General features: G+C 42.5%; 1 protein-coding gene across 3 annotated transcripts; it reads right to left on the bottom strand.

Annotated features, from left to right (window-relative positions):
* Nucleotides 1-9346: 9346 nt before the first annotated feature.
* Nucleotides 9347-11642, bottom strand: LOC123089419 (uncharacterized). 3 transcript variants are annotated; one of them, XM_044511103.1, is made up of 3 exons: nucleotides 11560-11642; nucleotides 11227-11451; nucleotides 9347-10651 (listed from the first exon to the last, which is right to left on the bottom strand). In XM_044511103.1, exons 1-3 carry the CDS (start codon nucleotides 11598-11600, stop codon nucleotides 10597-10599), a joined length of 321 nt encoding a protein of 106 aa, XP_044367038.1. In that variant the 5' UTR covers nucleotides 11601-11642; the 3' UTR covers nucleotides 9347-10596. The 3 variants fall into 3 exon arrangements, with proteins under 3 accessions (XP_044367038.1, XP_044367036.1, XP_044367037.1); XM_044511101.1 differs by having other exon boundaries at nucleotides 9347-10610; XM_044511102.1 differs by having other exon boundaries at nucleotides 9347-9734.
* Between the last annotated feature and the right edge of the window lie 3269 nt (nucleotides 11643-14911).

The raw sequence follows: 14911 nt of genomic DNA, 5'->3' as shown, positions 1-14911 counted from the left end.
TTCACATATATCCCATAATCTTTAAGAGTTTGGGTCATCCAAAGTAATTGAGCACAACATGAACCAGCGGCAATGTATTCCGCTTCGGCAGTGGATAAGGATACCGAGTTTTGTTTCTTGGAAGACCAAGACACAAGAGATCTACCAAGAAATTGACAAGTACCCGAAGTGGACTTTCTATCAACCTTGTCTCCGGCATAGTCTGAGTCGGAGTAGCCAACAAGATTGAAAGAGGCCCTCTTAGGATACCAAATGCCAAAATTTGGTGTATGGATTAAGTATCTCACTATCCTTTTCACGGCCTTAAGATGACATTCTTTAGGAGCAGCTTGATATCATGCACACATGCACACACTTAGCATAATATCGGGACGTGAAGCACATAGATATAACAATGAACCAATCATAAAGCGATAAACCTTTTGATCAACTGGTTCATCATCTTTGGTTAAGTCAAGATGTCCACAAGTAGGCATGGGTGTAGTCATACCTTTGCATTCTTGCATATTGAACTTCTTGAATAAGTCCTTGGTGTACTTCGTTTGAGAAACAAAAGTACCTTCCTTAGTTTGCTTGATTTGCAACCCAAGAAAGAATTTGAGTTCACTCATCATAGACATCTCAAACTTCTCCGACATTAGCTTCCCAAACTTTTCATTAAAATGAGGGTTAGTTGAACCAAATATAATATCATCAACATAGATTTGGCACACAAATAGTTCACCATTAACCCTTTTAGTAAAAAGAGTAGAATCAATTTTCCCAATTTCAAAGCCTTTTTCAATAAGGAACTTGGTCAAGCATTTATACCATGCTCTAGGAGCTTGTTTAAGACCATAAAGGGCTTTATGAAGTTTGTAAACATGATTGGGTTTCTTAGGATTGACAAAGCCGGGAGGTTGCTTAACATAAACTTCCTCCTCTATTTCACCATTTAGAAAAGCACTTTTAATGTCCATTTGGTACAAGGTGATATAATGGTGATTAGCATAGGCAAGTAAGATGCGAATGGACTCAAGTCTAGCAACGGGGGCGTAAGTCTCACCATAGTCCATACCTTCGACTTGTGTGTAGCCTTGGGCGACGAGACGTGCTTTGTTGCGAACTACTTGTCCATCTTCATCTTGCTTGTGGCGAAACACCCATTTGGTACCGATGATGTTGTGGTTGTCGTCGGGCTTCTCAACAAATGTCCAAACTTGGTTCCTCTCAAAGTTGTGTAGCTCTTCATGCATAGCATTTATCGAATCCGGATCTTCCAATGCTTCTTCAACCTTCATAGGTTCAACGCTAGAGATGAATGAATAGTTTTCACAAAAGTTAGCTAAACGAGTTTTAGAGCGAGTGATTCTCCCGGTTTGAATGTCATTGTAGATTTGCTCGACGGGGTGATCTTTAGCAATTCTTGCTCGAACTCGTGAAAACTTTTGCTTGAGTCTTCGTTGAACATCTTCTTCATTGTTGGCGTTGGCGTTCTCTTGTCGTGGTGGAGAAGGAGGTTGTTGATGTTCATCTTGATGCACTTCCTCGTTTTCTTCATCTTGGTGTGTCCCACTTGTGGATGCTTCCATATCAACTCTTAGTTCACCTTGTCGTGAAGTAGAAGCTTCCACTTGGACGGACGAGGTACTCTCCTTCACCTCCGTTGGACGGACCTTGCTAATAGACAAGTCTTGGATTGCTTCCGAAGGATCTTTGTCTCCTACATCAATTAGCAATTGCTCTACTTGCGAGCCGTTAGATTCATCAAACTTCACATCTACCGTCTCTTCAACCTTTCGGGTGAAATTGTTGTAGACACGGTAAGTGTGAGAGTTTGAGCCGTAACCTAGTAGGAAACCTTTATGAGACTTAGGAGCAAATTTAGAATGACGATGCTTATCAAGAATGTAGCACTTTGAGCCAAATACTCAAAAGTATCCAACTTGGGGTTTGTTACCAGTGAGGAGCTCGTATGCCGTCTTGCCGAGTAGATTGTGAAGATACAAGCAATTTGTTGCATGACAAGCTGTCTCAACCGCTTCTGCCCAAAAGTGCTTCGGTGTCTTGTACTCATCAAGCATCGTTCTCGCCATTTCGATGAGCGTCCGGTTCTTCCTCTCAAAAACTCCATTTTGTTGAGGTGTGTACGTAGCCGAGAACTCGTGTGAAATCCCTTCTTCATCAAGAAAGGTGTCCACATTTGCGTTCTTGAACTCCGTTCCGTTGTCGCTGCGAACCTTCTTGATCTTCATTTCAAATTGATTTTGGGCTTCCCTAGCGAAGTTTTTGAAGATCTTTTGGACCTGCGATTTGTCATCGAGAAAGAACACCCACGTAAATCTGGAAAAATCATCAACTATAACTAGACCAAAAGAATTTCCACCGAGACTCTTGTAAGAGTTGGGACCAAAGAGATCCATGTGAAGTAGCTCGAGTGGCCTCTTTGTGGTCATGATGTTCTTCACGGGATGCCTCCCTCCAACCTGTTTACCTGCTTGACAAGCACTGCAAAGTCTATCCTTATCAAATATGACATCATTAACTCCAAGGATATGATTTCCCTTAATAAGCTTGTCAAGGTTTCGCATACCAACATGACCTAAATGTCTATGCCATAACCATCCTTTTGAGGATTTAGGAATGAAGCAAGTTTTAGGTTGAGCCTTTTTAGTGAAATCAACAATGTATAGATCACCTCTACGTATACCGATAAAGACCATTTTATGATTGTCTCAACGAAACACTTGGCAATCTACTTTAGTAAATAGAACATTGAAACCGAAATCAGCAAGTCTAGATACTGAAAGTAAGTTGTACCCAAGAGATTCAACGAGCATGACATTTTGTATGGAGCTATCATGTGATATGGCCACCTTACCGAGGCCAACCACCTTACCCTTTGAGTTGTCACCGAAAGTGACATACTTTCGAGGACTATCATTTTTAGCAAGCTCACGAAACATGTCTTTATCTCTAGTCATGTGATTGGTACATCCACTATCAAGAACCCATTCCTTTCCTCCTGACATATATCCCCAAAGATTTGCCATAAGACCAAAGTGTCTCATTGCATCATCAAGATCAAAGTCACTATCATCATCCTCATCATAGTATCCATGTTCAACATCGTCATGTGGTGGATCAAATCCTAGAGAGGGTGATTCGTTAGAGTGAGTTTGACAATGATCTTGTCTATGAATTTTTATAGCTTCGGAAATAATATCACTAATAATACCAATATTTCCTTTGGCACGCATAAGGTTTGTAAGCTCAAACAGACGATCACCAAACATAGGATCACTAGTATTCATCTTACTCAAAGCAATAGACTTATGGAGAATTTCTTCAAGATTTTTCAAGGAATAATCTGAAAATCGTTCCTCAAGAAATTTCCATATAGTATAGGCACACTTAAAAGTAGGCAAACATCCAATCAAGTTTCTAGGCAATCCTCTAATGATAAGTTCGGCAGTTCTAAGATTCCTAACCATGTCAATTGACTCATCATGGGTTGGATGCATAGGGTCAACATAAGATGCACAAGGGCTAACAATGTACTTGTTCAAATGATATTGATTGAAAATTACAAGCATCTCATTTTTCCACTCATGAAAATACTCTCCATCAAGAATAGGCAATCTATGTCTAAGACTCCCCAAAGTAGACTCATCCATCTTCCTCCAATGGTGATCAAACCAAGGCAATGGAGACCAATGCTCTTGATACCACTTGTAGGACCTTGAGAAGAGGTGTCTAGAGAGGGGTGATTAGACACTAAGTACCAAAGTTGCAGTTTTTAACCTTTTTAAATTTAAGTGGAGTTTAGGCACAAGTTTAACACTCACAACACATATCAAGCAAGCATGCAAAGAATATATGAGCAGCGAAAAGTAAAGCATGCAACTTGCAAGAATGTAAAGGAAAGGGTTTGGAGGATTCAAACACAATTGGAGACACGGATATTTTTGGCGTGGTTCCGATAGGTGGTGCTATCGTACATCCACGTTGATGGAGACTTCAACCCACGAAGGGTAACGGTTGCGCGAGTCCACGGAGGGCTCCACCCACGAAGGGTCCACAAAGAAGCAACCTTGTCTATCCCACCATGGCCGTCGCCCACGAAGGACTTGCCTCACTAGCGGTAGATCTTCACGAAGTAGGCAATCTCCTTGCTCTTACAAACTCCTTGGTTCAACTCCACAATCTTGTCGGAGGCTCCCAAGTGACACCTAGCCAATCTAGGAGACACCACTCTCCAAGAAGTAACAAATGGTGCGTTGATGATGAACTCCTTGTTCTTGTGCTTCAAATGATAGTCTCCCCAACACTCAACTCTCTCTCATAGGATTTGGATCTGGTGGAAAGAGGGTTTGAGTGGAAAGCAACTTGGGGAAGGCTAGAGATTAATATTCATATGGTAGGAATGGAATATCTTGGCCTCAACACATGAGTAGGTAGTTCTCTCTCAGAAATAGTAAGTTGGAAGTGTAGGTTTGTTCTGATGGCTCTCTCCATGAATGAAGAGGAGGTGGAGGGGTATATATAGCCTCCACACAAAATCTAACCGTTACACACAACTTGCCAAACTCGGTGGGACCGAATTGGGAAACTCGGTCGGACCGATTCAGCAAATTAGTGACCGTTAGGATTTTCGGTGGGACCGAAATGCAACTCGGTAGGACCGATATGGTTAGGGTTAGGGCATAACGTAATCTCGGTGAGACCGATTACACAAACTTGGTGAGACCGATTTTGGTAATTAGCTAACCAGAGAGTTGGTCAGGCAAACTTGGTTGGACCGATTACTCAAACTCGGTGGGACCAATTTTGATAATGAGTTAACCAGAAAGTTTGCATTGTAATCTCGGTAGTACCGATTGCTCAAGCTCGGTGAGACCGATTTTGATAATGGACATACACAGAGAGATTACAATCACATCTCGGTGAAACCGAGATCCCTATCAGTGAGACCAATTTGCCTAGGGTTTGTGCCAGTGGCTAACTCATCCAAAACTCGGTGGCGCCGGATAGGAAGAATCAGTGGGGCCGAGTTTGACTCTGGGTTTAGGACATATGTGTGGAAGTGAGAAAGTAGTTGAGGGTATTTGGAGCATATCACTAAGCACTTGAAGCAAGAGGCTCATTAAGCAACACATCATCCCTCCTTGATAGTATTGGCTTTTCCTATAGACTCAATGTGATCTTGGATCAATAAAATGTAAAATGAAGAGTCTTGAGCTTGAAGCTTTAGCCAATCCTTTGTCCTTAGCATCTTGAAAGAGTTCCCACATCCTTTAGTCCATGCCACTCCATTGTTGAACTTATCTGAAACATACTAGATAAAAGTGTTAATCCAACAAGAGATATGTTGACATTAATTACCAAAACCACCTAGGGAGCACTTGTGCTTTTAGGTAAGCTTTTCTCATAGATTAAAACTTACTCCTATCTAAAAAATATTCAGTTTACCTTATAAAAAAGGTCACCATATATTAAATAAATCTGTGTATATAAAAAATCTTCATCATGAAAAATCTTCATCAGTGTATATAAAAAATTTGTTCAGTGTGTATTTAAATAAATAATCACAATACATTTGAAAAATGTGTAGTATGTATTAAAATATGTTCAAAGTATATTAGATAAACACTTGTAGTACAAAAAAATTCAAAAAAACCGGAAGACAAGAAAAAACAAAAAAAAACTAAATAGAAAACCAAAGAAGAAAAACGAAAATAAAACCCCGCAGCAGCAGTGAAGGAAACAACAGCGCAGCGAACCCTGGGACTAGGCCGGCCTACACTGCTCCGCATGCGGGCATGGCCTCGCTATACCTTGTTTATAGCGAGTATAGCATCCATGCCATGCAGCTTGTTCTTTGATTTTTGAGGTTTTTATTTTCTTTTACTTATCTTTTATTTTTACCACTATTTTATATTTCTTTCTTGCTTTACTGATTTTTTGTTCTCTTCCTTTTTTTATTCGTTCTCTTCAGAATTTTTTTTGTTTTTTCTTGGTTTCTCCGGTTAACTTATTTTCTTTGTTTTGTTTTTTTGCTCTGGTTTTTTGGTTTTATTTTTCTTTTTATTTTTAACTTCGTTTTACTTGTTTCTTTCTTTGCTTTTCTTTGCTTTATTTCATGTTCACTTTTTTGAACAGATGTCTAAATTTTCTTACACATGTATATTTTTCGTATACGGTAAGAATATTTTTTAAATACACGTTAACGTTTTTTGAATATATGTTTTGATATCCACTTTTCATATATATATTGTTTTCGAACAAAATATACACTTTTTTATGCGCATTTAAAACATTTTCTTATACAAGATTAACAATTTTCATATACATGATTAACATTTTTTTTCAAATATATGTTTTATTTCTACTTTTTTTCGTATATATTCTATATTTTTGTACCACCCAAAAAGGTTATATAAATTTTAACATTTTAGTTTAAAATATAAGTTTTCATAACTATAGTTTTCATACACATTTTATTTTGGGTATACATCGAAAACAATTTTTTATGGAGGTTTAATATTTTTTTGTATGTTTAATTATCATTTTTTAATATATGTGTTGATATTTACCTTTTTCGTTGCATCATACATTTTTCTTAGACACCCGTATTTTTTTATAATTGTTTAACATTTTCTAGGAAGTACACAGACATTTTTGTATCTAGTATAGATAGATATTTTGAAAAAGTCATGTACATGTTGCTGAATCACGAAAAAAAAATATGTCACAGCCATTTGTTTTGAAGCTACAACATTTTTTCAAGTTATGCTAACAAATTTATTTATTTATTGCAAAAAATGCTACTCCCTTCATTCACTTTTGTAAGTCGTTTCAGCCAACTCAAAATAGGTTATTTTGCACATTGTCTGAAATGTCTTCAAGGTCTTATAAAAGTGAACAAAGGAAGTAACAGAAATTTACATTGCTTTGACATTGTTCAAAATCTTTATTTAAGTTTTTTAGGATTAAACATGATATTTTTCTTTACAAAATTATAAATAAAATTAAAAACAAACGACAAATGACCACAGCGGCGAATCCAGCGAAGAACTAACCGGGCTTGGCCCAATACTAGGTCTCTACAAGCGATCACAACCAACAGCTCGCTACAAGCGAGCTATAGGCACACTCGGCCTCTGACTGCTATATTTGGGCTCCCTTAGAGCATCTACAGCCGGACTTCGCAAATCCGACCCCTTATACATCCGCGAACGCGCCCGGGCACGCCCGCAGACGCATCCATACGGGCCCTCATAGTTTGCTCCCGACATCCACATATCTCATATCCGGACTCTCAAACTCATGCAAATCCATGCATGACGATAATACAGGCCAATGTCGCACGTAAATAACAAATATTGGTACCGAGCATAGATAGTGTTTACATAAAATTTATTTTAAGTGCGCAACTCAAACATTAACTCCTTGGTTGCCATTGTGGGTCCACATGTGCTCCACAAGATCATTGAGTAGCTGCATGTGAACCTGATGATCTCAGATATTCTAATGCATGTGCAGAAAGATCATAAATTGAGCTGCATCTTGATCTTTCGGCATTTCAACTTATTCTTTAGGTGCTTCAAAATCATTGTTTGAGCTAGGCGGAGATAGAGAGTTGTCGGACGTACCACGGTGTCGTCCAGGCCAGCGACGACGCCCCACACGGCGGAGGATGGGAAAGAGGGCTGCTTTGCCGAAATTGGCGGCGCAGAGACTAGGAACGGCTGTGGAGTGCGCGCGGCGGCTGAGCTGCGAGACGGACGACGCGGAGGAGAAAGAAGAGAGGAGAGAGCAAATGGATCCGACAGGTCGGGGGGGGGGGATTTGGTGCAATTTATGGTGGGATCGAGTCCGACGTGAAGGGCGTGACCGGACGCCCCATATCCGTCTCATATTTGGGCTAGATATGAGGGGTGCCGATCAGCTCGAGCATTTGACCCCGTTTGAGGCGTCCGTCTGGGTCAAAATTTCATGATCGAACTGCCCGCCTGGGCGTATGGGACGGGTTTAAGGCGCCCGACTGTAGATGATCTTAGCTAGTTAGCTTTATCATTTTCAGGCTGTGATCACTGTTTTGGCCTTTGGTCTTGCATTCGGTAAGCTTCCTTCGTGTAGAGATTTGGTGTTGGAGTTTGTAGCACAATCTTCAAATAAAGAGAGAAAGGCCTAGGCGTGAGCTGAGTTATTCTATATCTGAAGTTCTAATTTTCAAATGACACGAACAAGTAGTGTTGCGGTGCTAGACTCCATAGATATGAAGAGCGTATGGATATGCTTGTGCGATTGCGTTAGAGATGAATTTGCTCAAAAATAAAAGGTTGCAGCATTTGCTGCATCGACAGTTATAAAAAGACAGTAAAATCCGGAAATTCACTGGCGTGCTCGTCCACGTTTGCTCACGGTATCTTCGAGCGTTGTTTCGCGATGGGATCTGGAATGGTTGCCATAGTCAAGGCGTATACGATTGATAGTTAATGCGTACGGGTGGCACGGAGTGGTGACGCTCGTCAGGTGAGGGTGGACGGACGTACAGGACAAAGGGACGGCGTTGAAGTACTGTACCAACGTGGGACAAGATCGCCATACTTAGAGCACTTAATGCAAAGTCCCCGGACCGCACCGGTGATCAAGCAAGCATTAGGAAAGGAAGGTGATATGACAAGATCGCCATACTTAGAGCACTGAATGCAAATTCTCGCTCCACCTTCATTTTTGATGAAATACAGACGAACACCATATTTGACAAAGCTGACATACCATGGCAAGTACGTAACGCACGGGAATGGTCATGATACATTCAGAAAAACAAACATACAGATAGCAGCTCACCTTGATAAATGGCAGTCTTTTATTATTGGAATAGTTTTACTGATTAATGGCTACGGAGCCCTCAACATTACAAGACACTGCAGAACCCTTACGCCTGCAAAACCCTTACGCCTACGGAACCATCCACAACACAACAGACTATACAGGATTTCTAAATGGAAAGCTGATCCAAAGTTGCATTTTCAACAGCATGCAACACCACTTTGGGTTTGTTGCAGGTGTTCTTCTTGTGTCCGCCAACACCGCAGTTTGAGCATTTTGCCTCCTTCCTTTCTTTGCGAGGAAGATCACCCCTGTGTGGACATGTGTAGTACTCATGTGACCTGCCCCATGGCATATACTGCAGAAACGAGTACGTTTGCTTGTCCCACAACCATCAGGAGCTTTTCCATATGGCGCTTGCTTGCATTTTTTGCTCTTTGCGCCTCGGTCATCATACGGAGGCTTGTCCCAGCAGGTAGTTGGTCGGCCTGGTTTACGCTTTCGTTCTGGAGGCTTTAAGCTGATGAAATTCCCAACTGCACTACCTTCGGCATCACTCTCTCTGTGACTTTCTGCTGGATGTGCTGGAATCGGCTCTTTTTCTTTCCCCTTATCTGAATGCATTCTGTCTTCAAGCCCCATCCCGTCACGCACGCTGGCCATGGACGTCAGTGTATCCATTGCTCTCTTCAGTATATCCATTGCACATTCATATGTCGATGTGTTGGCATCACCAAGCCGGACAACTTCAAGGGCATGAGTGTATAGATTCGAGGGTCTGAATGTTATTGAGTTGAGACTAATCTTATATTTCTGAAGGTGTGCCAGATGTTCTGGCAACACATCCCTTGCATCCTTTGTCCAGCGTTTGAGAATGTGCTTGCTGGTATCTGATCCATTCCAAGGACATCAAGGACCTACACAACAACATTTCACAAGTGTTTTTATATTGTTAGCTGTGCTCAAGCGACAATAACCTTGTGTTTCTTGCTGCACACAGAACCAATGAGAATCAAGAAGAAAGAAAACAAAGATACTATACTTTCATGGATGTGGTTCACTGGTAAATTATACTACCGAGCGATGTATTGTGAGAAAGCAAGCTAGAAAACCAAATGAAGAATTTCAAAATATAAATTTGTACTCAGGCACACTTGTTAGCAAGATTTGTGGATGCTTGCCACCCATCATGCGGACAAACTCAGTGAACATCCATTCAAATGTTTCCACTGTCTCATCACTCACTAAAACTCCTCCAAATATGACTCTCTGGAAATGATTGTTGACTCCGACGAACAGACCGAATGGCGTATCATACATGTTTGTACGGTATGTTGTATCAAAAGTTATTGCATCTCCAAGGTAATGGTATTGTGTCCTGCTTGCGCCTGTCGACCATAGCAGATTTCGTATGCGGCTGTCCGCATCCCGTTGTACTCTGTATACAACCCAGAATCTTTGGATCCCAACTCAGCAAAAACTTTCTAACGTCATCGTCTGCCTGATCTCGGCTAATCTCTCCACAAAGCCCCCTCAAAGCTCTCTTGCGGAAAGGCACACTGCTCATGGAGCCAAAGAAACTGCCAATTATGTTGTACACTTTGCCAATGCTAATATTATTTTCACGCAACTGCTTGATAACATCTCGTGTGTAAATGTCGATATGTCTATGCGAGGGGCAGTATATTTTCTGTCCACACTTATCTGTCAGAGAGTGATTGTGGAGTGTCCTGTGCTCGTTGATGTACCACCCGTTGTCCTTTGAGTGTAGCAACCTTATCATTGATGGGCATCTACATCGGCAAGACCATGTGTTACTTCTTTTTGGTACACCCTGCAATTTTTTTTTGTCGCAACCAACAATACATGAGTTAACAGAGAATTCTATTTTTCTGTATATAAGAACATTGGCAGAGTATGTTCATGGCTGGAATTGGAAAGAATTACTAACTGAGCAGCCGCAAACTATTTCTTGCATACATTTTGTTCTCTCGACATTTAATCTGCTTTTTTCCATATCTAACTCCGAACCTAATTTTCCAAGAATATAAATTGTAGTAGTCGTATACTTATGCAAGGGAATCAAAGTTGTCTCTGACAGTAGGGATAACAACAGTTTCCCTCTTCTTTTCTGCATAGCATCTTAGTGTTTTTTCAAGTGCGCTTATTTTGCCAACGCAGGGGGGCAGTTCAAGAGGTACTCGGCCAACACGTACTCTGTGTGAACAAAAGATGAGTCACTATTGTGCAAATCAAAATCTTTTTGCACAAACAATTAGCCATGGCACATGAAATTTTGCAACAGCTAGTAAGAGTAATTCATTTTCCGTTCAGAGCCATGCGATTTTCTGTAGTTTTTTTTGGGGGGAATGAAGAGTGTTTTCTTTTTAGTAATACATCAGTTGATACCTCTTTCTCCAGCCAGGGGCTTGAGGATCGTTTTTGCCTTCTGACTGCTTTGAGGTTGACGCCGACAAGCTGAGGCCTTCGCAGTTTCTGTTCAAATCTAGCTGCACCGTCATCACAGCGTCGCCTACATCAGCAATGCTCGACTGGGCGGCTGTGCAGGCGAGAGTTTTGGTGGCTACAATGCCCAGTATAGCCTTGCCGCCACCAAGATCCAGCAAGGGAAACCTTGAAAAGGAGCCGCAACAACATCAAGTTAGCCGTCAAAACGGAAGCGGACAGTAATAGAAGGCGGAAATCATGAAATACTGAAGGTATCCGTCGACGGGATCTGACAAGAACTCGAAGTCGCCGCCTCCGGCATCCGTCGTCGCCATTGCTCTCTTTTCCAGTTGGTGTGGGTGGGGGGTGGACCAAGTGATAAGTGTCCCGGGCGGTGGGGTAGGTGGAGAAGCGACGCAGACAAGGATCCGACACACCACATAGGCATTTGAGTACCTCGCAAACACCGGGCAAGCGATGTGTACCAGTACTCGTTCAATCGGAACAGGTAGCAACCGGCCGTGACGGGATCGTTATATCTGCCGGCGAGCGCACCGTATACTCCTGTTCCACCATACGTACATGTGTGTTGGCCCTCCGACCGCATTGAATGCCCGGTTCCACTCGCCAGTGTTCGATTGGGACATTTAGCGTGAGCAGGCGAGCCCGTGTGCACCATCGCCGCTCTCAAGTAAAATCCAGCTAGCTATTACGGCCTTCCACAGAGATTTGGCGTCCTGAGCCGTCCGATCATGCATGGTGATTAGAGGGAGACGTCAAGGCTCAAGCCACCACCGTGTCTGGAGTAAACTGTCCGTGCCACAACTCTCGCACTAACGCTGACAACGTGCGTAAGGTTGTCAGCGCATCGCCGCAATGGAAATGGTTGTCAAAATGCAGCAGCCCGAGCACATTTTGCAGGCGGCTGGGAGGGTAGGCTGGCTGTGCCCGTGATGCCTACGGCAGTGCCTTCGCGCGGGCTCCAGCTCGCCTGTGCGCCAAACGAGGCTTTTGTAACTTTGTTCATACTGGTGGTGGTAGCATTGGTGGTGCTCTTGCCAGTGCCCATGTGGGGCTTGCTCGCTCTTCTTTCGCTTCTTCCGCCATCGATTACGCGCATGCCGCAGGTGGCGCCGTCCTTGTATCCCTCTGACGGGGAAGTTGTGGCTTTTGGTGGGATCCATGTGAAAGTGCCCTTCTGCTCCGAGGTGAAAATGCACCAGGGTGATGACCTTGGAGGCCTCCTGCGGCTGCTCCTCGTCGGAATCCGCCTTCATCTTCGTGTCGAGTTTGGTGAAAAATACATCGGCCGCCGACCATTCCTGCTGGATGAATTGGTGGTTGGCCTCATACACTAGTAGAAAAACATCTAATAGTCCCGGTTCGTAAGGCCCTTTAGTCCCGGTTCACGAACTAGGACTAATGGATCGTTACTAATACCTCCACCCATTAGTCCCGATTCAAACACGAACCGGGACCAATGTGCCTCCACGTGGCCCTGTGCGTAGAGCCCAGTCAGGGGGCCTTTGATCCCGGTTGATGGCTCCAACCGGGACCAAAAGGCATCCACGCGTCAGCATTCCAGTGGCTGGGGTTTTTTCTTAAAAGGAGGGGGGTTGGGGGTTTTGGGGGGTTAATTTAGGTGTTTCATATATTGTGTTAGCTAGCTAATTTAGGTGTTTCATATATGTCCGTGATTGGTCGACGCTACGTACTATATATACATAAGTGATCGAGAGAACCATTTAGTACAGAAGTTCGTCATGCATACTGAGAGAAGTGATCGATCGACCTCTCCTTCTCCGAGAGATTGATCGAACAACAAGTTTTCGTATCATGTATCCGACGCTACTGGCTACATACATGTACAATATGTATAAGATCTCTTAATTACAAACCCCTAGCATTTGAAATCAATTTCCACATGGTATTCTCCGGCTTTAATGATGACGTGGTCAAGAAAGAATCCCGCCAATTCCTCTTGAATTGCTTTCATGCGATCTGGTTCTAGGAGTTCATTCCGCATCTGCCACGTCTAATTTGAAGAAGGGGGTTAATTAATACATATATATGAATGAAACTCAATAGAAATGATGGTGTAATAAAATAAAATTATGAATATTATTGCTTACGCACTTCATATTGTCTTTTAGAGTAGCCCCGCTTGTTTTTCAAAGTCGCGGTGTGGATGAACTCGCACACGTAGTATCCACAGAAATCATTCCCTTCCTCCTGCCACAAGCACTTTACGAGAAATAGAGGTCAATCAAACTGATAATGAAGCATTATAAATGGCATTGATGAAAGTATAGCTATAGAATCAACGGGAGATGCGCGCAACTAGCTAGCCAGTAGTACTTACTTTCGGGTATGTATATCGCAGCTCCTTCGGCAGTCCCGGAGCTTCTGCGGTGAACTGTTTCCAAACCCTGCAAGACAAAGAAAATAATTATTATTACTTGAGATATCAGGAAATGAACAAAAAGTTGCCGATATGGTGCGATAATGATCGATTGAACTTACTTGCTGAGCATTTCAGTCATGTCCGCATAGGTTTTGGGATCTTTCCGTCTCGAGTCTAAGACGGTTACTAGTCCACGCTCAAGCTTAATCTCCAGAAGAATATAGTGGTACCTGCGCACGCATGCATAACTCATCAATTACATTACTATAACCTCGCTCGAGTAATAAGGGAAACCGAATATGCACACGACAGTAACACTCACTTGCCGTTGTAAGGAAAGAGTATGGTATCTTTGTTTTGATTTTTGATCAACGATTGTAGCAAGTTGTCCTCGGCCTCTTTGACGTTCTTTTCAACCAGAAATACATTTATGATATTTGTGTTAATGAACCCAATATCATAAATTTCTTGTTTTTTGCACTCGACGATCTTCAATCTGCATAATATATTGAGGATAATTAATTATAAATACATGCAATGAAAGAGCCGAGCTATATATAGAGACTTAATGACAGAAATAGTACTTACAGGCAGTAGCAAAAGACCATTAATTTATCGAGGGCCTTTTGATTGAAGAACGCGAAGAACTCATCAAATGGAACACACAACAGATCATTTGAAACGAGGTCGTGCTCCTCTTTAATGTTCAGATACAAACTATTCGTCCCCTCAGACTCTCTGCAGGTTTTCATGTACCAACTATGGAATCTTCGCATCATTGTTGTCAGAGATTTTTCATCTTTGACGAGAGGCTTCCCGTACTCGTATCTGTGTTCGTCCACCTCCATGAAATCAGGAAGTGCATCGTCAGGCAGGTAATCTTCAAGATTGCCATAACCGGCCACCATCCCCGGAGCATTAGACACATTGAGCGGGGGGCACGATTGCTGTGCTTGTTCGCCGAGCTGGGCAATTTTTTCCCCTTTGCTCGTTCTTTTAACCTTTTATCACTGACAGTAGTTCCCGACCGCTGGGCTTGGAGATATGTCTGTTCAGTAATGCGCTCATAGTTGGTTCTCGCGGAGACTTTGGTGGTTTCCTCAGGGCATCGATAGTGCGCTTTGCTTTCACCGGATCTACCTTCTCCTCCGGAGGTGGATGTCTCTTTGCTTTCACCCCTTCAAAGAACTCCTTCACGTGGGTCCACACAATCGTATCGTTTTCCTCCTCGGTCCTCTCATA

The sequence above is a fragment of the Triticum aestivum genome, chromosome 4B (genome assembly GCF_018294505.1).
Source record: "Triticum aestivum cultivar Chinese Spring chromosome 4B, IWGSC CS RefSeq v2.1, whole genome shotgun sequence".
Lineage (NCBI taxonomy): Eukaryota > Viridiplantae > Streptophyta > Magnoliopsida > Poales > Poaceae > Triticum > Triticum aestivum.
This window is presented reverse-complemented; position numbering and strand designations above follow the sequence as displayed.

Excerpts from the sequence above, each read along its gene's own strand:
- LOC123089419 (XM_044511101.1), bottom strand. The coding sequence starts at position 11,600 with ATGGCGACGACGGATGCCGGAGGCGGCGACTTCGAGTTCTT. Across the intron at positions 11,452-11,559 it reads GGCGGCGACTTCGAGTTCTT|GTTTCCCTTGCTGGATCTTG; the intron begins GTCAGATCCCGT and ends CTCCTTTTCAAG. Across the intron at positions 10,611-11,226 it reads GCCCCTGGCTGGAGAAAGAG|ATGCCCATCAATGATAAGGT; the intron begins GTATCAACTGAT and ends TTGCCGATGTAG.